The sequence below is a fragment of the Symphodus melops genome, assembly GCF_947650265.1.
Source record: "Symphodus melops genome assembly, chromosome: 14".
Taxonomy (NCBI): domain Eukaryota; kingdom Metazoa; phylum Chordata; class Actinopteri; order Labriformes; family Labridae; genus Symphodus; species Symphodus melops.
In genome coordinates this window covers 21,193,499-21,216,453 of record NC_136704.1, presented here as the reverse complement: position 1 = coordinate 21,216,453, position 22,955 = coordinate 21,193,499, and the positions used below count along the sequence as shown (strand labels likewise).

The window sequence follows — 22,955 nt, the reverse complement described above, 5'->3', positions numbered from 1 at the left end:
TAAATCTGCCTGAGAGGAACGACAGAACAGGATTTTATCAACGTCGTTGTGTAGGAGAAGGTGTGTGCTGCTGTCCTCCAGTGGCAGCTCTGAGATAGAACTCAATCTATTCAGCTTTATGACAGCTCTGACTTTAAATCTTGTTCTGAAGGAGGCTTTAAATCAACGCTAAGTGAGCCTCTCTCTCTCTCTGTCCGTTTTTTTTTTTTTTTTTTTTTTTTTTTAAATTCTGTGAAGGTGGCAGCGAGGGTGCATCCTTAGGCGACCTGTTTCGTGCCTGCGAGGAGGGCGGAGTGTGTCCCCTTGGTCGGGAGTCAGAGATTAAAGGTCAGTCGGAGTTCAGGCAGTCATTCCTCAGACGGGCCGCCGACCCTCAGCTCAACGAGCGTCTGCACCGCCTCCGCATACTGACATCCACATTAAAGGTTGGTCCACACAGAAAGACACACAAACAGGCGTAATAATGTATATGAGCATCGTGCAGGTCATGCACCAGTGTCAACACAAGAATTCCAGTGCCTTTTTCTTTTTTTGGATCATTTATTGAGAATAGTATCCTTCATAGGTGATGTTAGGGTGGTTAAAAAAGAATCGCAAAACTTTCCGGAAAGCACTTTTGGAGGTAAAATGAGACTTATGACAACAAACCCATGTCGTTTGCATTGGCACAGCGCTGCAACAGGAGAGGCTGCACAAACATGTCCGTGCCCATTCTGATAAACGCACCGCACTTCCTGTGGGTGCTTCTTGAAAAACGTAGTCCACGCTGGGCCTGCTGAATCGAGCAGCAGGGAGACATTTTAGCTTTTCATTATCAGCGACTTTAACACAGCTCGGAGACCCACCAATTTAGCTTTGATCAACCAGATGAAATTACAGATGATAATGCCGGATCACATCCTGCACTACTTCCTGAAAATGTCTCTGGTGTGTGCGCTGGAATTTCTAATTGAACTCAGTCACACTACAAAATGTACTGTCTCGAGCCATTGTGATCTTGCATTAGAATTTGATAAAGCATCGCCCTAAAATGAGATGATGCACCTCAAGTTTTCAGAGGCTGAAACTTACAATCAGTGTCTCTGCACGTCTTCCAGAAGAGGATGGTGCAGGTTTTCTTGTCCTTGGTTTACCACGTTGTATTTTAGCCCAAAAGTTACAATGCTTGTTTTTGTTTGCTCTGACACTTTTCTGATCAAAATCTAAATTTTTTCAAACCCAGCGTGGACTCAAAGAATGACCTTTACCTTTAATGTGTTTTTCTTGGTCCATTGACTTGCAGTAATCACATTCACACCTCAACACATTAACAGTGGGCAAAGTTCGACAAATAGAACAGTACCTGTAGTCCACTGTGAATAAATGACCCTGATGTGTACACCCGGAGCAGATACACACACGTTTTGACACACACATACTGGAAAAAAAATGTCTTTGTGTTGTTGCTTTCAGTGCTGTCGTCTGTCCCAGTCTGTCTCCTCAGTTTGCTTTGACAGAGTTTCGTCAGCTGTGGCTTTATGCTGTACGACGTGTTGTGCTTCTGTTTGTGGGCCGGGTGCCTGTGAAGTGCTGAATCTTTGTTGTGTCCTCCGTGTAAGTGGGCGGGGATGGTTGGCGAGGACGTGGGCGGGGCTTTGTGGGGTCTGCGTTTATCTTCATTAGTGTTTTTATTTCTGTCTCTCGGGTTGGCTGTCAGAGCGTGCACGTTTGGTCTGTGTCTGGCCTTTCTTAAAGGAATACACCAAGTGTTTGAGGGGAGGAAATGTAGCTCACAGAGATAATAAGTGAACACATTCAGGGGCGCCGGAAGCTTAGCGGTTAGTTCGTGCGGCACATGTATGGAGGCTGCAGTTCTTCAAGCAGCCAGCCCGGGAATCAAATCCAACATGTGGCTCCTTCCCTGCATGTCATTCCCCTCTCTCCCTCTCCCTGATGTCTGACTCCGTCCTCTCTCTAAACCACAAAAATAAACCTTTTATCAAGAACAGCAGCGAACAGCAGACAGCTTAGTCATCAATGTGGCCCTGGTAGACTTTTTCCTTAATTTGCTCTACTGTTTTTTTTTTCTTTTTTTTGTAAATGTTTTTAGGCAGTATCAAGTTCTCTGCTGGTGGAGTGGTTGCTGTGGAAACAACCAAAAATATGCATAATTTCTCAATATCCTTCATGCATAAAAAATGGAACCATAACAACAAGCTGCAGTGGAGATGACAAACGATGATGTGTACTCTCACTCCTCATAATGAGGCAGCTTTTCTCTGTTGACACTATTACAGAAAGAGAGCTGCTTCATACATGCTGAAGGTTTTTCTCTATCATAGAAAGATATCTTCTGGGGATTTATTTTCTCAACGCCGGATTGGATTGATTTGGGATTTCCAGAATTTTAATTTGGGAGATTATCCAGCTTCTTAAAATAGACAACTCATTTTAGTAAATGATGGCCAGTGCATGTTTTAAGTCCTTCATACTGGGACCATGTGTTTCCTTCAGACAAATGAGGGAAGTTAAGTGCTTTTAAATAAACTAAGTGAACTGTTTTGCAACTTTAGCGTCCTGTTACTTGTTGCCTGAGAACAGTCTTTGTCAGTCCTGGAGACCTGCATCTTATGTTTCCATTTTTCGACACGCATGATTTAAAAGATCAAGAAGCCTGATAATAACCAGTACATTTGACTCAGGTGTGCTGAAAGAGGGAAACATGTAAGACATGCGGGGTAGTTGGTCTCCCGGATCTGGATTAAAGAAATCTGCCAGTGAGGTTTAAAAAAAATAAGAAATAAAAAGTTTAAATCTAGCAGGATGCTGCGAAGGCCTGTATGCATGAAAACAGACACTTTAGTAATCACAATATTCTGAAGTTCAAGGGGCTCATCCATTTTTTTGTATTCGGCAAGTTGGGATTTAAAATGCACTCAAGTTTCTATGTGACAGTTTCAGATGTCATCATATATTTCTTTGTCATTAACTCTCAGTTCACACCAATAGTTGAACTTTAACCATTTCTAAAACAATCAATAAACTCATGAATCCTAATAATGCTTTGTAGATGAGTAAAAAGCCTTTTTTAAACACATTTTAAACTCATTCTTAAACACATGATGTCGATAAAGCTTCAAAGTATTGAAAATGTTGAGGTGACTGTCCTGTTAACAAACGTATCTCTGAAAAACAACAACAGAAAAGCCTTTTGTTTCAACTTCTGGCCCCTTTATAAAGTTCTTCTGAAGTGCTTTTAGGCTTTTTAAGAAGTTCATTAAATGGGACAGGTTTTTATGCGACATCTTAGAAAATTAGAACAAATAATCTACCAGCGACGGACAGGTGGCTAAAGAGGCGTTTTCGTACTAAATTTAAATCTCCCCAAAACTTTGTGCATCCCGTTAAGTGTGTGTCCTGCTTCACGTGTGTCTGCCTTTTCAAGCTTAGTCGTTTAAATCTATAAAATCCAAAAAAAGTGACCTGCTCCTCCTCCTGTGTTTCTGCATCCCCATAGGACAGGGAGGGGGAGCTAGCGCTGATTGACAGGCTGTTGGCCAATCCCCAGCTGTCGTCGGCAGAATTCCAGGAGTGGAAAAGAGCCTATCAGGAGCTGTTCTCTCAGGAGCCAGACTCGACCGCTGAATCAGACCCCGGCCCGCCCCTCACCCCCTCGCTCTCCCACACACACTCCTACATCGAGACCCATGTCTGACGAATGTAACACACACTTACACACACACTCACACGCTTCAGTTACTCTCCTTGAAGGAGTTGCAGGAGTGGAAATCGGAGAAAGATAGTGATGTTTGTCGACAAAGAGAGAGAGAGAGCAGGGAAAACTCCTCAAGCCCGATACGCTTTCTGCAGCTGAAGTGTACGAGTGCAGCATGACAGCTTTGTGAGGAGACGTCTGCGTGCCCTCATGTCACGTCGATCTACGAGCTGATTGGTTATGCCACTCCAGCTGGCTCGGGGCGGACGATGAACTGATTCTCATGTTTTACATATTAGCTTTAGTGCTCTTCAAATCCTCTCCACGGGAAGCAAAAAAGACTTCCCTTTGTTCCACCTGACACGGACACGGAGCTCAGAACGATATCTTCATGGGCCGCCATTAAAAGTATTCCATCCTGCTTGTTGTGCCATATTTATACACTGCTTAGTGTTTCATAGACAGCCACCTAATGACATACATTGTATTCTATTAAGCCTTATACTGAAAGATTTTTTCTGTACAGTGAAGTGTAACATAGCTATTAGCACACGTCTTTTCCTTTTTTAGAGACTCTTGTGGTGCTGGTTTAGTAGAAATGCTCCCTGTGCTGGGCTGGACCTGAAGCATGCACTCTGCTGGAAAAGGAAGAATCCACCCTGAAACACTTCAACACTGTTGGGAATGTCTGTTACAGAAACAATCACTGATTCTGTTCATCATGGTCGTAGGAAATTAATATGTCAAGTTTGATTGGAGAAAGATATTCAATGTAAAACGCAAGGAGAGGAGACCATGAAGTCCTGCGATTAATTTTTCTTCATCTCTTCATCCCAGTGTGATAAACCATTCACATTCTTACAAAGCTTATTAATCATCTTTTTAGCAGTTCTACGTTCCAGAGGAAGCTAAAACAGAGAAATATAAAGTAAATGGTGTTGAATGAGCGAAGCCACAGAGATTAATCATGAAGCTACGATTCAGCTGGCAGAGCGTAACGTCTTATGTGCAAAACATAATAATAACACTGCATAAGATAAGAACTTGTCTGCACAATGTCTTTGTCTTATGTGCATAAGAAAACGTTTTCCCACAACATAAAAACTTGTTGTGAGACGATGACATTATTTTTTTGCAGAGAATATATTTTGTGTGTGCGCAAAAGATAATGGCTTTGTGCCCAAAATAATAACGTGTCCTCATGACATAAAACATGTATGCACAAGAAAAGAATGGATGGCCTTAAGTGGCTCACATTCATCAACAATCCATTTCATTTGTTTAACTTAAACTCATTGAATATCTACCAACCTTCCTAATAAATCATACTAAAGCGCTCTTTTGATTACAAAAGGTGTCTTGAATGAAGATTTAATTTATTGAAATTTGACCATGCCTGCTGCATGGATTATTTTTGTAAGTAAGAAATAGGTTGCACAAGGAAACTGTAATTCTTAATTACAGCCTCCAGATCCTCTTTCTTTTATTTAGCTACAATAGAAATCCTCATTTTTATCCTAAAATGTTCGTGTGGCATGATCGCGCGAATGTCATTGTCATCAAATTTATTGAAGCCGAGAGGGAGGGGCTTGTCGTCAGATACCAATGTTTGTTTCTGCCTCCTCCTTCCGTAATCGCTGCCTTGTAGCTGTTGCCCAAACACCAGGGACCAATAGGAGACAAGTTTACAAAAAGTTGTTCTTAATCGAAAGCGCCCTCGGAAACAAATTCACCCGTTATCTAACTGGACTCACAATCTGTGAAGGAGACATTCAAATCCTTCTCGCAACATAACTTCTCAAACCCTGTGAATATCAAACAGTGATTCTTAAACAGTGTCACAGTTTGTGAGTGTGGATTTTTCCTCAGAGACCTCGTGGCTCTCTGCTTTCCTGCATGTCGTGTAAAGATTATGAGGAAATATTTGCATAAGATTTGAAAAATGGATTTAATGAAAATATATTAGTTTATTTGTATGCTGCTGGCAAATGACTTAATACTCAGCACCACTGCACAGAACTCTGAAAGCAATTATACACACAAACACACACACATCCACACACACACAGTAATTAGCACATTACACAGACAGTTTGAATGCTCTTTCTACGCTGCTGCCCGTGGTTGGTTGTAGTAGCATGTCTTTGTTGTAGATAAACACTTAATTCTTTTTATGTTTTTGTGTTTGAAATCTTTAGATACAGTAGGTCTCTCTTTACGGAGTGCAAACTAAGTGTCTTGAAAAATGTTCTGAATTTCTATCAGGTATTTTTGGACAGTCGAGTCAAGATTGTTTATTGTTCTATCTATAAATCAAGAGTATTTATTTAATGTCAGATTAAGAGGATGGCTCAATAAAGTGTGGTCATTGGGATGAAGGTATATTTGTGGCATGTTTTTTGTGTTTTTTTCGTCTCTGGGAGAGAGGAGAAGACAAATTATTGCTGCAAAGTCAACAAATGAGAGAAAGAGTCAGTTCAAGCTAATAGAGTCTAAACTGATTTTTATGTAAGCTAGTTAGTTAGCAAGAAGTTAGGAAGCTTAATGTTTTGTACTTGAGTCAAAAACAAATTTCAAACACATGGTATGATAACAAACAAACAGGTTTATGTGAAATATTAGAGATTCTCAAATTCACTCAGGACTTGGGTCTCACTAATTTCCAGACAGCTAGCATGGCTATCTTAGTTAGCATTAAACTGATAGCAGATGAACAGGATTATCTTGCCCACACTTTAAAGCTAAAGATATTGTCTGAGGTTGACCAGATGTGATTTGCACATAAGAACTAAAATCATGATAGCACACTTTCAGGGTAGTTATACAAAGGTCTTTTGATATGAAGGAGTGTGTTTGCTTTGATTATGCTGTTGGGATTTTTGTTTCATTTTACAAGTTAATTTCTGATAGCAAGGTATTACTATAAACCACTGCTTCAAATAACACTCTTAAACAATGACTGAACAGGCGTATACGATATCTGTCAGTATTTCATATCATTACATCATGAACATTACCGACTTAAAAGCTTTATTAGAGAAACAAATCTGATTGAATTTGATGACAATCAACAAGTTCAGGCAACACAGTTTCTTTAAAAAATGATTTATATATTTTGGATTTCCTGTATTAATTCATGGTAAAGTAAATACTTTCTAAGCACCTAAATCAATATTGAATCCAATAAAACCTTTCAATATGATAACATGTTAAATAAATAATGTTTTACAGATGTAAACAAGTGGTAAATGGATGTCAATAAAAGCAGGAAAGCCCATAAATAATCAACTCCAGCAGGTCTCCTTGCTGTTACCAACAAATCATGCATATGATTTCTTACTGGTGCTCTTTTTCCATTCTACAGCTTTGACCTATGAACTCCAGTTTCTTTGTCAGTGCGGAGATATTCAAAGAAGTAAACAACACAGACGTGTCACTCAATATTCTTGGCGTGCCACGATATACAAACTTTAATTATTCATGGTGAGTCAATAAACAGAAAATTCACAAGCACAACTTTTATTTACAACTTTTATGAAATATTCAGCTGTTGTTTTTCTCCTCCACATTCACCTCCTTATCTCCTGCTCTGACCTCTTCTGTATTCCCTCTTATGTGTGATAGCCTCCTCCTTAAATCTCCTGCTCATAAGTTACCTTCTTCCCACTAAATCTCCAAACCTCTCCTCGACATGCACCTGTTCTCTAAATCCTCTTATCTCCCTCCCAAGCTCTTGTTTTATTTCTCTTCTTAGGACATGTCGAGCTAGGTCACAGGAATATCATTGTCAAAACACCCTGTGCCCTTCTTCTTGCTAGCTGGCATTTTAAGCTTTAAGCTTGTTCTATTTTTAAGGTTATGGTAAGTAGCTCTCAATACCTGCTTCTGCCAAACACTTATAAGTATATATGATTCAAAGCAACAACTGCACGGTTGCAGTGCATATTTTTCTCTGTTGGTAATTTCCAAGAATTTGTCCAATTGATTCAGCCTAAAAGATAAGTAAAATTGTGTTTCAAGATTTGAAATTGTTCATTGTTTAAATAACTCAATTAAATATTTTTGCCATGAGTATGATGACGTGTTAGCAAACTTAGAAATATTGAGATGAGAATAGGTTGAAGGTTTGCTTTGCTATCTAAATTATCCCACATTGTAACCACTTTTGGATTAGCTTAGCCCTTTGTTTTTTTAGAGTTAGTATACTTTTTAACACTGGTTTAGCTCACAATGTTGTATTTCCGACAAAGAATAATGTATAGACAACGTTAACAGGGAAGTAATAGATTTACACTAAAACTAAAATGTTGCTTGTACTCTTTAGAAAGTTTAATGTCCCAACACAGGCAGCAAAGTTTAAAACTGTAGGGAATAAAATGTTGTCAACCTTACACGTTTCAGTCAAAGTCAAACCCTACAGTTCAATTTCTATGAAACCTAACTGTTGTTTTTATGTCAAATACAAATTCAGTTCATGGTGTTGTCCCTTGACCATTTTAACACAGTGTTTGCTCTTCTTTGGTGTCAGCGGTCACACTTTCATTTTGAATTTGTTCTTACGCTTTCTACACTTTAATCCGGGAGAGGCAGCAGGGTGCATTCAGTCCCAGTCAGAGGTCTCGGGAGCTGACAGATCTCTCTCCAACGATCTTTCTTCGTATCGTACTCCAACACACTCCTCACAATAACTTCCTGTCCATCGCTCCATTTCCTCCCTCCGAACACCAGCAGATTCTCAGACGTCGTTGTCACCATCCCGTAGTTGAAGGAGCCAATGAGAAGCGGTCGAAGGCGGGTCCAGTGGTCTGACATTGAATCGTATTGTTCGATATCACAGAAAGGCTCGTACATTCCTAGCAGGGCGTAGATGTACCCGTGGGCGGTTGCAAGGCGGTGCCCGAATCTGGCAATGGACATTGGCGCTCTCTTCTCCCATATTCGAACATTGGGATCCCAGAAAAGGACTTCTTTGCTGCTCTCCCTGTGGTCATACTGGAAATTAGTGCAGGTACTGCTTTCCTGGTGTCCTGCAACACCACCCGACACATAGATGGCATTGTCAAGCACGGCAGAAGCATGGCCATAAAGTGGGCGAGGCATTGCTGGTCCTCTCCTCCAAGCTCCAGTTGCCATGTCGTAAAACTCAGTAGATGCTACAGAGGCTTGTGTGTTGGTGTCTAGTCGTTTGTGTTGTCCACCAATAGCATAAATGACATCCTCAACCACACAGCAGGTGAACTGCGCCCGCCTCTCCAGCATGGACTCCATCTTTTTCCATTGGTCAAAGCGAGGATCATAGCGCCACACCTGGTTGGATGTTGCCACATTGACAGACATTTTCCCATCCTCATCTCCCTCCTTAACTTCTTCTCCACCCATCACGAAGAGGAAACCTCCAACCGAGCACACGCAGTGACTTCTCAGCCGCAGCGGAAGGCTGGAGCTCAGCGAGGAAAATCTCCTTTTCCCAGGATCAAACGCTAGCACCTGCTGCTCCGGCCAATCAGGGCTGGATCCTCCACCGACAAGTAGCACGCGATTGAGCGAGGCTCTCAGGGTGCACTGTCTGTTTTGTTTGATTGGCTGAGCTGAGCCCATCCTATGATACTCCTGCGCTCGAGTCAGCTGACTTCTGATTAGTGGTGTGGCCATGGCTTTGTGGGCATGGCTAAGATCAGTAAGTTCAGAGGGAGCAACCAATCCAAAGCGTAGATGACTCAGCAGAAGGTTTGATTTCAACAGAGGGATGGGTCCATTTTCATCCAGCCAATCCAGAGCCAAATTTATAAGCTCTGCCTCCTTCACAGCAGGAATGTCGTCAGCATCTAGCACAGCCATCAGTGATTGGATATTCAACCTGAGAAGGTCATCCTGTCTTTCCTTAAGCAATTTCCCCATCTCTAGAGCAATGGTTTGATTGGCAGCTTCAAGTGCATCTGTGAGCGCATGGTGCTCGGCTAGGTTAGCATAGCAACAACAATTCTCGACATTTAGGCCATCAATAATAAATTGCTCACAGATTGACACAGCCGGTTCCACCTGCAAGTACCTGGCTGCCTCCAAGACAACAGGAAGAGTAGTCTGTGAAACATTTAGCCATCCAGAATACAGGAAGTCCAGAATGGCGTCTAAACCATCAGGCGTTAGCACTGGTAGGCTAATAGAGCACGCTAATCTCTCTGCGGTTGTCTCTCCAAACAGAGCCCAAAAATAGTCACTGGAGCTGGCCAAAAGGGCGCGATGACACGGGAAAGATACGCCACCGGCCTCCAGGACGACATCACACATCCTCCTCTGAGAACGCAGGCGCTGGAACCCAGAGAGAAGTCCAGTTCTGTGGGAGGAACTGTAAAGGAGAGAGTAGCTATCCATCCAAAAGATAGGAGGCGAGGAGAGAGCGAAGGCAAGAGAAAAAAAGAAGAGGTTGCACTTTTAGTAAAAGCTGAGTAAGTGAGGTACAAGGAAGTAGGAGTCTGGCAGAAAGTCAAGAAGAAGGAAATATTAAAGGCAGAAAGCTCAGAAACAGTAGCAGTCAAAAAAGATTTAGTTGACAAGTGGCACAAAAGAGACTGACAAAAAGTGAGTCAGACATTAGAAGTAGAAGAACAGGAGAAAAGGCTGCTGAAAAGAGAGTCAAGTGCACGTCCTTAGCCGAGGTCTCTCCATTTGTGTTTTTGTCCTGCTCTGTCTGCAGTGGCGGGCATGTGACACTATGATATGAAGGTTAACAACTGCCCCCTAAACACACACACACACACGCACGAATACACACACACACACACACAGAACCTTCCTTTTTTTCACCCTTAAACGTGGTCCGTCTCAAAGTCTCCTGTCATTTTCTGTGATGTCCCGGCTCTGTTGGCTTTGTGTTTGTCTGCTGCCCTTTTCTCTGTGTCCGTGTGGGAGTATCATCCAAATACCTGCATCCAACATACACACACCCAACCCCACAAGTGAACAGATGCATGGATGAAAACACTAAACACATGCACATACACAGACGGAGCCTGGCGGGATTTTAGTGTCTATCCCGGCAGATGAACTCATTGGTAAATACAGCTGCTGTAGTCTGCGACCAAGATTCCAGGGCACGGTTTCCAAAGCACCTATCTGCGCCCTCATCGTCATTTGAACAGGAATAGACACATAGACACAACTTGGCAGAAAACACTGAGGTGGCTGCACATCAAACCCCAGGAAGTATTGCCAAGATTTCAAAAGATTTTACAAGTGTCAAAAGTAGCAAATACCATTTGGGTATTAGTGCTAGCCATGGCCTTTGGGGAGATATTTTACCTCGTTATGACCGGCGAAGGCTTCAAAATCATGCACATCCATGTCATGTTATTATTTTTATGCATGAGAGATAGAGGGGAGGTGGGTGGCAGGGGCGAGAAATAACAAAGAGGAGGATTTGTTTCCAGGCTCCGAGTTGTCCAACGTGTTTACAGCCGTCTGATTAATGCTAAGCTACTGTGCGAGTGTTACGCAAACAAACACATCCAAATGCAAATAACATCGCTTTATCACACACTTAAAACCTCTTGCATCGTTCTCTCCGGTGTGCATTTTATTGTGATTTATCATTTGTGAGTAGCTCTCTCCGAGAGATGAGTGTGGTTTTCGGTGCGCGTGTGTTTGCACGTGTGTGTTTATTGAAGGGTTACACTTCTTTTTAAATTATGCAAGTAGAGAAAAAAGACTTGTGCATTTTTGTAAGCACTTTTTTTTATCTCACCTACACAATGTCAAATCCTGCCGTATGTTTGCACTTTTTTTATCTCATGGCTGAATAATCCTCCATGACCTGATGGAGGCTAAACTTAGCTGCAGCTGCTCTGTGTGTGTGTGTGTGTGTGTGTGTGTGTGTTTGTCTGTTCGAGAGGACATGTGACGTGATGATGGAAATGTGGTTTAATGTTGCGGAGAGATATGGGGGGTATCTTGGCTGGGGTGTGTGTGACCCATTCTTTTATGTAACTGTCGGGTTTAGAGGTTTAAGTGTGGAACAATGTATCTCTATGAACAATAACACCCCCGACTCCCACCTTAATCCCTGTAACACCCGGTGAATATGCACATAAAACAAGAATGTTGCAGTAATGTGAAAACAGACAGAGACTCTCAAAGCTACATTTTCCATCACAGTAAACATGGAGTTTTAATTTGCCTTTTGTCAAAGTTAAAGGGTTCACTTTTATTAAATGATCTCATGCATTATGTCGCCATCAGTTTACTGTCCAGACACCCACAGCGAACAAAAGGTAGTCTCAACAAAACAACCTCTTTTAACCACGACTGTCTCCCGAAAACCTTGCCATCTCCACTTGCCCTCTCATTCAAACTCTTTCTTCTCTGATCTACTGTAGAAGTCACCTCCAGCAACAAGATGATATAGAGGCAAAGTTAAAAGACAGGAAGTGACACTATTTCACCCTAATTTAAACTTTAAGTTCAACTCCCAAACCTGTGGGTGGATGTTGATATTCACTTGATATGTGAACCATTTTGTCTTATTGTTGAAGTCAATGACAAGGTAACTAAATGTATAGATATTTATATAATAGATATTTCGGACTCCACCGAACTGGCGTACCAATTAACATGGCAATGCCTCTCTCTGCTAGCATGGTGAAAATGGTTAAATGCTTGTTTTACTCAAAGTACTTCCAAAGGATCGCAGTCAATAAAAAGAGCACAGATCATAATGATAATATTTAAGTGTTGTTGATTGAAATACAAAGTTTGGATGTGTGTTTTTTTGTTTTTACATTTTGTTTTATTGCAATATTTTACTGGAGATAACAGTTTGTGGGTTCATTCATATCAATGAAACAACAAAAACACAAGAATACCCCCGTCCCTCCCAAATGTAAAGCAGTCTACATTCATAACTACATGATGTCATTGAAAGCGTCCATACAAATCCACTGTTGGAGTTTTTACAGAATGGTTGTCTTAAATTATTGTCAATTGCAAACAAACGTTCCCAGGCTTCAAAATGACCTCTTAAACAAGAAAAGCAAAGAAAAATGCTGAATTCAACATTATTAAACACAACTCACTTACTTCTTAAAGTTCTTAAAGTAGGAGTGTTATCTGCAGTAAAAACAAGCCAGAAATACTCTCTTTCATTAGACAGTACTTCCATGTTTATTACAAATTCTGACTAGTGGAAAAAAACAGATAAATATAATTCATATTTTTTTGATATGATTGCAGAAGAGCTTCTTGGTGTTTGGATGTTGGCTTCCCAGAGAGCTATCGTTCTTTTCCAAACAAGTCGCGATAAGACTGATTGGTAGACTTCAATGGCAGTGGGCGAGTCTGTGTCTATGAGGATTATCTGCCTGCGTCTCTGCCGGGCTCGGGATCCTGGAGGACAAAATACAGATAAAGTCACTGTGAGAGATTTTCATTTTCTGCTATCAGCGGTCGTAGAGCTGCCGACCTCTCTGGGGACAGCAGGAAAGCCAAGATGACACAGAGGGCCGGGTCACTGTATTCAATGTGGAGAAATATGAGATAGATCCTCGACTTTCTCTCTCCACTTATCTCTCTTGACCTTTTTCATTCCTGTTCCTCTCTGATCTCCCTCACTGTCTGGCACATTTTTCAATTTCATTCCATCTCAACAACTCTGAGTTTGAGTCTTACAAACACTTCTCAGACACAGCATACGTCTTCAGGATTGTAGGTTAACGTCAGTGGATGGAGCTAGAGAGCTCAACATCAACAAGGGATGTCTTAACAGTGATCAGTCCTGTGCTAAACTAAGACGTGGGAAAGATATAAATCTTGGGAATCCAAGCAAAAGCCAAGTCAAATCAAGCTTATATAGCACATTTACAACAACTTCTGATGACCAAAGTGCTTTACATGCACACAAACCAATACTTACCTGGACGATAAATAGTCAGGGTCTCAAATTATCAAAAGCATAAGAAACAACCATTCTAACAGATACAATTTATTAAAAGGGTAAGAAACAACTATTCTTACAATTAGACAGAATTGGTCATGGACTTGGACCCGCAAGAGAGAGTCAGGGACTCATAAGGAAAGTAAGAAAGAGTTAGGGACTCTTAACGAAGGCCCTAAGTGAAGCTTAGAGCTGATCGAATACCTTATAGCTACAATGTGAAGATAACTTTTTTTTATTTCACTTTGACCTCATTGCACATATTAAGGTAATTAAGAAAACGTGTTTGCAGTTTGTTTTGAATAAAAGAAACTGCAAAAAAAAGAGTGTTTTAAGCCACTTCTTCCAAACACCTTCAGATTCCTGACTGTGAGGAAGACACTGCATCCAGCATCGGTAATTCTTTGCTGACTCAGCAAATCCCTGCAGCCAGGTCCAAATGTCTGGTATTAACTGGGAGGGTAGAGGCTACTGTTTCATACTAAAGATCCTGTGAGGAGTTATTTACTGCTTTTAAAACAGACTCTTTTCCACATGAAAAGAGTCCACTTTTCACTTCTTTATGAGCAGACAAAGAAAACAAGATTATCAGCAAAATGATGATTTCGCAAGTAGAAAATCAGCATGTAGAGAAGAGGTACAGTTTATCCACAGGGGGGCGCCACAATCGACACAAACAGAAGTTCTTCATAGAAGCTTTCCCTGTTATGTACTTTTGGGTACATTTGAGTAATATCTGGATGTCCACATACTATCATTATTAGTAACATACAACACATGGTCAAAGTTTAAGTAAAGAATAAAGTTTTATTAATGAACTTTGTACTTTGTACTTTATCATCCTTCAGAGAACATTTCTTTATGTATTTTACTCCAGCTGTAAATAGCTCCTCCAGTTTCTTTGTGCATTACTTGTGCATTGCACGAGAATAGAATAGAAATCATGCTGAAGTCGCAGCCTTTGTTGTTGTTGTATTTTTGTCTTTTTCACAGTGTAAACACACACCCTAAAATCCACTCAGAAATAGCAGAAAATGAGAAACGTGTTTATATCTCAAACTTGCGCTCGCTCCTGCTTCTCTCTCCCTCTCTCTAATTTATCTCCTACACAGAACGCCCACATGGATGGGGCAGGGCGGAGCAGCCCCAGTGTTTGGATGTATTGTGGTTTCTGTGTCCTGCTGAGAAAGTCACAGCACAGACTGCCCCTCAGTGCTCGCACACGTTTTCTGAAACACACACTCTTGTTCTATTAAGTTTAAATATAGAGCCTGACTCAACCTCTCCAGCCCACACACAGAGGCAACAACACACACTGCGCTCGACCCAAACAAAGACTGCACGGCACACACTGACCCCCTGTGGTGAGCTTTGACCACTGCAACTAATTATGTGGAGTCTAAGTAAGGCAAACCAGGACCTCAGTTCTTGTCGCATTGTGTCAAAAACAAAATGATATGTTTAATATCTACTAGATAGATACTTTATTGGAATTTCATATCCAATGCAACTTAGTTTTGCATGGCAGCAATCCACTGCACTGCACTTTGAAAATGTTTTAATGCACTCCTACGTGCATAGATTATTTAGTATTGTAGAACAGGGTTTTAGCTTGACTGCAGGCCAAGAGGAGTCAGATTAGATGAAAAGAAGTGGGGGAATTAATTAACGTTACAACTAAAGTAAGTTAAAAATGAACCAATTTTCCTACTTAGCATTAAATTTGCTGCAGACAGACTAAAGCATTAGTAATAATCTAATGACATACTGTGTTTTATATGGAAGAGACAGCGCCAAAATAGTTATCCATGATCAGGATTTGGAGGACAATGCAGAAGGTGAAGGGTTGCAATAAATTGTAAACGAGCTTATAACAGCAGCCTGTTGCTACGGTTACTCATTTTCAAAACAAAATGACACCATGTAGCGAGTGCATGAATTCAGAATGGTAAACTGATCCTTTTGATGGACTTTCTCGGTAGGTGTCAATAGTGATGGCATATTGTCAGACAAAAACAATTTATACTCCTCAACCAATCAGAATCAAGTGTACACCCTGACTGTGGTTTGAAACAATTTAACACATACAAAACCTTTCTTTGCATAGGTTGGTTTTATGTTCAATCATTTACAGGCTTTCAATTTTAAAGTGCAGATATTGAGTATATCTATGAAAATATCTCTGTGAGTCATGACATGTCTACAATGAGTGTGGCGCACTTGACACTGCGACTCTGTGCTGTTGCTTGAGTCGTATTTACATCGTGTTTGCATGGACGGTCGGCTCATCTCTTACATATAAAAGGGGTTTGAGTGAGGTACTAGAGAAAAGAAGAATAACATGCTGTACTCACTGATTATTTGAACGTTAACCAAGTGTTATAGATCATGGTAATTTCATGTAATTGTACATGCAATGTGAAGCTACAAGCTAACCATAAAGCGCTACCATTAACCCGCTAACTCAGCAATGCAAGTTTAGGTTTCATGCTGGTGTTCAAGGGTGACACCTACTGGATCAAAAAGTCTAGCCTTTGGTGGCGCCGATAGCGCAGCGGCAGTGCGCGCACACCATGTTGCGAGGCTTTGCTCCTCGCGCGGGCGGCCCGGGTTCGCGTCCGGCCTGTGGCCACTTTCCCGCATGTCTCTCCCCACTCTCTCCCTGTTTCCGACTCTGTCCACTGTCCTATCAATAAAGGCGAAAAAGGCCAAAAAATAAACCTTTTAAAAAAAAAAAAAGTCTAGCCTTTAAGTACATTTCTCTGACTTCACTATTATATCTATTATAGTTTTGCACTCTTTCTTATAAGTTCACCATTGGTTCTTCTGAGCTTGTCTTATCTCCACGCTGTGCAGGCTTCTTTTTCGTGGAGTTAAATACTTATTTACTGTTTTCAGACTCAGTGACATGATTTGCATCTGCCACACAGACCCAGTGACTCCTCTGTGTGTCCTTCCTCTGGTTTGTTTCTCATTTGCATTTTTTTTTCTTTTTTTCCGGAAGACCTTGAATAAAAAAAATATATATATATGGCACATATTACATCCAAGTTATTAAAGGGGATAGGGGAAAAAGCTAATTTGCCTTTATAATGACATAAATAAAGAAGTTATCTTTATTTTAGAAGATGTTCAAACTGCAGCATTGATAAAAGACTAATACCACTATGTGACTGGGGTTTATGGGGTACCTATAGTACTTACAGCTCATATATAACTATTATAGTACTATGACATAGATGAATGTTGGATTGAGGTTGTGACTTTATAGCTCTGGATGTAAAGTGCCTAATTGTATTATTGGTTATATTGTGAAAGTGGTTCTTTAAAACACAAGCTATAAAATGTTACTGTAGTCACTATAGTGACATTTTACAGCTTGTGTTTTGCCCCTACAGTGTAGTGACTGTAGTAAAAAACAAATGAAAACTTTTACATCCCATCAGCTAGCTTTTTTACCTTAACTTTTACGACATTTGCAAGCCAAGTTTTTTGACCAAGGATGTTTAGAACACGTTTTAAAGGTGTCAGAAGAAGAAAAATAAGTATTTAGAGCTTCAAAACTTGTTGATTTTTAGATGTTTTATTAAAGTATGTGTTAAGACAGAAGCAGTTGGGCTGTAGTGTTTTCAGGGGTTTAAATATGAATGTCTACACCTACATGTTATTCCTTGGTGACCCATCGTAGTTCGCTCTTGACGTTCTGCAGCTCTGAAAGGTTAACAGCGGGCCCGGGCAGTTTCACCGCTCCGGGTAACGACTTCTTCTCCTCTGATGTCTCTGCTGCAGCGCAGGGCTGCTCTGGAGACTGAGCCTGAGAAACAATTACAAAGACTCAAAATAAAGACCAGGAGCAATTCATCACAAGTCTTTACCACCAAAGCATTTTAACATGGCAGTACCTATTGTGCTTTATTTTGGTCAAGGCAAACCTAAGATATGGTGGTCCAATTATGTATAGAGCCAAAGTATGCGTATGTGTATTATAAAGAAGTACAATATCAGTATTACAAGTTGCACACAAAACATTATTTCTCATTCATTGTAGATCTACGTATACCGGCTGATATATATCTGCTTCTTCTTTCTTGTGTACGAGTGTGTACTGATTCTGGGTGTGTGTTTTCTCACCTCTTCTGTGTCTACTGTCTCCTCTCTTCTCTTCACAGGATGTCCAGCCCCTGGACGCAGACCTCCCATCGGGATGTTCAAATTAGCCTGATGGGTGGCAAGGACAGCCAATGAGATATTTTCAACACATGAAACAAATTTGAGTTTCCTGTCTCGGTGTGTGTGTGTGTGTGTGTGTGTGTGTGTGTGTGTGTGTGTGTGTGTGTGTGTGTGTGTGTGTGTGTGTGTGTGTGTGTAGGTGTGTGTGTGTGTCTGTGTGTGTGTGCATGTGTGCACTCTTTCCTCAAAACCCCTTGTTTTGGTTATGACCACAACTTCCTGGTAATCATCACGTCCCTGAAAGTACGATGTGTCTTTATGAAAATTTGGACGCACACATTTAAACACACAGAGCTCGGAGATCTGCCTGCTAACGCAATGTTCTACTGCTACCTGCCCCGACGCCCTGTCACGTGTGCGTCGTGTTTGCAATGTACTGTACCTGTAATGTATTGTACATATGCTCATATTGTACAGCTGTACAGAGAGGGAGTGTGCTGCGTGTCACAGAGGAGGCTGGTACTATTTTTTTTTCTCCAGAGATTAAGGGTTTTAGGAATTGAGAGAAAGTTCCAGAAGAATCTCCTCATTTACAGCATGTTTGTTAAAGATTTGTATAACTGTAATGTTGCTTTAGCTGGGGTTGTTTACTGTGTTATGCTTTATGTGCTGTTAGCAATCATTTTTTAACACACTTAACAGGCCTAACAATCAAAGGGATACAATCAAGCAAAACTTCCTAGTTTTACCTTTTGGATGTATGTTTAATAGTGTCCATGCAGTTAGCTCTCTCTTATCTGTCTGTAAAGTGGAGCTGCAACCAAGATATCGTTTGCTTAGCCTAGAGGCTTGTCTAATGAAATTGTAACCCTAGAGTTGCAAAACACTTTCACACATGCTCTTTCACTGACAGTCGCAGAGTGGCTTCAGTCATTTTTGATATTCAAACCCAAACCCAAATCTTTAGCCAAACTAAGTGTTTGTCCATAAAATGTAACACTTAGGACATGTGTTTTCTTCGGTTCAAATAAAGTGGATCAACAACAGTCATGTGCCTCTAAGGCCAGAGTGGAAACAAGTTTAAAAAAAATAATCAATTTCTTAAAAAAAAAAAAAAAAAAAAAAAGCCCACAACAATGGGTAAAAATTTAGTTAAGTTTTTTCTTTCTACCTGTTTACCATCGTTATGACAAATATTAGTTTGATTGTAATTGTTTGTGATGAGGAAAGCATTTTTTATAGTGTTTTTTTTTTTTTTAGGTTAAACACTTTTTGTTGTTTGAAGAGCACTCAAACAACGTTTTCTCAGAATCTGCTCTTAACAGCAAATAAAATGCATACCACGAACAAGAGAAAATACTGACATTGTAAAAGGTATCATTTCAACATTTTTTATTTACTTCTGACTGGCTAAAGCTTGATCTGCATCTGACTGTTAAACTCCCACATGTGGAGTTTAGCAGGAACTTACAACAATTCAATTCAAGTATAAAGAAATTTAAAAAGTGTAAACTTACTACTTTTTTTTTTTTTAAATGATCAAACCTATAAAGAAAGGGTATAACTAGCCTGCTGACATGAAGCTTTGAAGATGTTTTGATAAAAAATATTCTAATTTAATGTCAATGTTGCGCTGCTGTTCTTGTTTCTGTTGAACTTATAAAGATGTTTAAGTATTGCTGAGATGAGGAATAAATGAGAAACCTCATATTTGTTCTGTTCCGGTGTGAAAACTAATGTCCTGATGCCTACCCCATGGTTAGACATGACAATGAGCACAATGAGAAGAGAGACGGACGATGAGAAGAAAGCCTCTCTAACATGCACGCACAAAGCCATTACAACAGAAACAAAGAGATAAAACAACCAGCAGTCGAACAGCAAAACGTGAAATAGTCACAAAATGTATCTATTGATTTCAATTTACTGACACAAATTTTCCAAATCAGCATTGTTATTTTTTTTTGTTTTGATAAAAGTACAAGTTGTTTCTTTCAACTGAACCATTGCAAACAGGATGGTATGGGTGAGTATCGAATGTGTAAAGTATTGAGATGTAACTATTATTCAAACACTTTCACAACTTCTACTCAGTATTTATTACGTTAAAGCGGTTTTGTAGAAATTTGCATAAATAATTTACTTTTGCACTCATTTGGGCCGGGGAGTTTCCCTACCAAAAAGCTCTGAGGGCTAACTTTATTTCCCTTGCTTCTGGGAGTTAAACATTTTATCCCATCAGCATGCAGTGTTACATTAAGAGCTTGTGGTAACTTCACCCACATTAAAAAAAAAAAAAAGAAAAGCTATGCCCTCATTCCTTAGATTTTTATTTCGTGATGATTTCATGAAATGCTGTGACGCTGGCCTGGGTTGGATACAGACAACACCTCATTCTTCGCCTTGCTACAACTCTGCACTAACAAAGCCTTGGTACAGTATATGCACAGTCTGAACTCTGTATTTGCCTTTATCAATAAATACTTTAATGTGTGAGCAAGCACGCCTTCTGGAGACTTTATTCGAACACGACAAAGTTCAATTGCTCCAATGCAATTCTATTCTTGCAACACATGTTGTCAGGTAGAAATAAAGCACACAGCAGCCATAAAACTCATACAACATGGTTTTAAGGTTGTAAAATAAAATGAAAGTTCAGAGCAGGACACACATTCACACCTTCTTGTGCACACAAACAAAGAGTCTTACCTGCAGGGCCTTAACGTTGGACGAAGGTTTGGACATTATCCCCCCGGTAAGTCCACTGACCTGGAGGAAGCAGAGACCACAGGCATCAGCTGTGTGTATTTGTGTGTGGATGTGTGAGTGTTGGGGGCACTGGGACTCTGTTTCGGTGGTTTTCAAGGCCTGGGATAGCATTTCAGTTGCTTAGCGACTCTTATAGAGTGAACCAGGTACAGGAACTGCTCTCTGAATCATTCATGAGAGGGAGACAGAGAGACAGCAGGAAATATCAAATAAAAGTCAGTGACTCAATTTCAACAAGTGTGTGTGTCAGAGAGAAACCTTGAATGATGTCTTATGAAGTACGGCAGGATAAGTAAGTACTGTAAATATAAAGTCATTTCACTTTCCTCCACTGAGCAAAAGCAGCTGTGACAAGCTCCAAATGTGTCCGATGAAAGTCGCAAACTCTCCTAATCTAGAAACATTCATAAATTGCAGAGCGAATTCTGCAGAATTAGCTCTTAGAAAGTGGTCTAAATTCCATCTATGAAATCTCTACTAGCTCCCTCCTTGCTGTTTAATGGATTGACGCTGACCCAAGTGGTTTCTAATCGTAGAAGTTTCCATGGCCTATTTATCTTATCTATGAGTGGCTCAGAGCAGAGGACCAAAGAGAAAGAGGCGACCGCAGGCCCTCTGACTGCTGCTGTTCAATGGCAGCGCTTAGATACCGTTTCTAGGGTGCTGTTTGTGACACAAAATACAGTGAGAGCTTTGCAGTCCTTGACATGAGAGCAAAAGCATGGACATCTTTAAATATATAACCAAAGACACACACACACACACACACACACACACACACACACACACACACACACACGCTTACACAGGGGGATTATGTTAGCCATAGCAGCTGCCCCGCTGATGCCACTGCAAAGCCTGACAAGCCCTTTCACTTTTACACAAATTGTATGAGCACACTCTTTCACACACACATAACCTAAGGTCCAATTATTCCCAATACTTTACATTATTCAAACATTGAAACTCTTTAAACATGATTTCTTTTCTTTGTTAATGCAGTTAAAACTGGTGAGATTTCATTTTTAAAGCTGCAATTAAGCCATGTTAGTATCGTTAGTTAGCTTGGTGGATGGCGATCTTATTGTTTGTCAGTCCATAACTCAGATGCTAAAATTCTGTTGAAAAATTCAATCTATTATGACATTTAGGTTAGATAAACATGGTCCTAATGGATGAGTCAAAAAGACTTTTTTGATCATTTGTTGATGAGGTTGACGTGTTTGGTTCAGACTGAAATGTCATGATGGCTATTTGTCTAGATGTTGTGAATTCCTGGATATTCATTGTACCTTTTACTTTTTCTCCCGCAACATAAATAGTACCTGCAAAACTAATAACCACAAATCACTTTCTTTGTTTTGGAGATTTATGCTAAATGGGAAGGCTTTGCCAGCAGGCCATTAGCTTAGCTTAGCATAAACACTTTCAGCATGGGAAACAGCTATTATGTCTCTATCCAAAAGGTTAACTAATCTAATTAATCAACATCTCTAAACATAATTTACACAACTATATCCTATTTCTTGTGGATTCACTTAGTCTATGTGTTGGATATATCAGGCAGGAAGCCGTGCTAATCTGACTTTAGCTCTGTGTTTAGGCTACAGATAAGAGAGTTGAGCCAATGTTCTTATTAACTCCCAAAAGAAAGCAAATAAACTGTTCCAGTTCTATCGAAATGTTGAACTATAACTCTAAATAGTCACATTTTAGTAGAAACTAATAAGCCTGGGCCACATGCAGGCAGTGAGGAAAAGTTATTTTGAGACAGTCTAATTAAATATATGCGACAGTTCAAGATTTTTTCCTTTGACAAACTACAAAGATGCTGAATGAAATGGCAACTAAAGTAATGGCCTATAGGTAATTAGTGTAGGTAACTGCCATTCAAATTGGAACATTTATTCAAATAAATATAAGCAAAAGCCAACTTACCTATCGGGACACAAATAGGGACACAAATGCTTGGCTGTAAACTCTCAGACTTCTGTTGCTGGGTCACTTTCTATCCATCTTTCACACTCTAGTTTCCTCTGTACTCTTCATCTCTTTCTTTTCCCTTCTCGTTTCTTCTTCCCTCTACCCTCTCTCTTTCTCTCTCACTCTCACTGCCTCGTAAGTGGTAGAAGGATTCCTCTCATATCTGGGATTTGTTCTCACTATAAATAGAAGATGGATACTCAGAGGGGACCTGCTTTCTGTCCACACACTCATACACTCTTAGACACACATGGACACACAGAGTGATGAACCAAAACATTGTCAAACATCGGCACCGTGCGGCTTAATCGCTGAGATTTAACCACCTTTTAAGGGTTTTCAACTGGGAAAAAGTCAAATGTTCCAGTGCTTGAAGTGACTTAACCAAACCTCTTTCAAAAAGTGAACCATTTG

The 22,955-nt window shown here is 40.3% G+C and overlaps 3 protein-coding genes across 3 annotated transcripts in view; 1 reads left to right on the top strand and 2 right to left on the bottom strand.

The window, feature by feature from the left end:
• cnksr2a (connector enhancer of kinase suppressor of Ras 2a) overlaps positions 1-6,068 on the top strand; it is a 50,119-nt gene extending 44,051 nt beyond the window's left edge. The window contains exons 23-24 of the mRNA XM_079361163.1: positions 238-425; positions 3,497-6,068. Coding sequence (XP_079217289.1) covers positions 238-425; positions 3,497-3,694 — 386 coding nt within the window. The 3' untranslated portion in view covers positions 3,695-6,068. The remainder of the gene's footprint in view (positions 1-237; positions 426-3,496) is intronic.
• Positions 6,069-6,525: 457 nt separating this feature from the next.
• Positions 6,526-11,494, bottom strand: klhl34 (kelch-like family member 34). The gene has a single exon (XM_079360894.1). The coding sequence runs from the start codon at positions 10,064-10,066 to the stop codon at positions 8,267-8,269; it is 1,800 nt and encodes a 599-aa protein (XP_079217020.1). The 5' UTR covers positions 10,067-11,494; the 3' UTR covers positions 6,526-8,266.
• Positions 11,495-11,828: 334 nt separating this feature from the next.
• On the bottom strand, positions 11,829-22,692 carry smpx (small muscle protein X-linked). Its single transcript, XM_079361166.1, has 5 exons — positions 22,497-22,692; positions 20,499-20,558; positions 17,751-17,837; positions 17,281-17,433; positions 11,829-13,072 (listed from the first exon to the last, which is right to left on the bottom strand). The coding sequence occupies exons 2-4, from the start codon at positions 20,532-20,534 to the stop codon at positions 17,284-17,286; spliced, it is 273 nt and encodes a 90-aa protein (XP_079217292.1). The 5' UTR covers positions 20,535-20,558; positions 22,497-22,692; the 3' UTR covers positions 11,829-13,072; positions 17,281-17,283.
• Between the last annotated feature and the right edge of the window lie 263 nt (positions 22,693-22,955).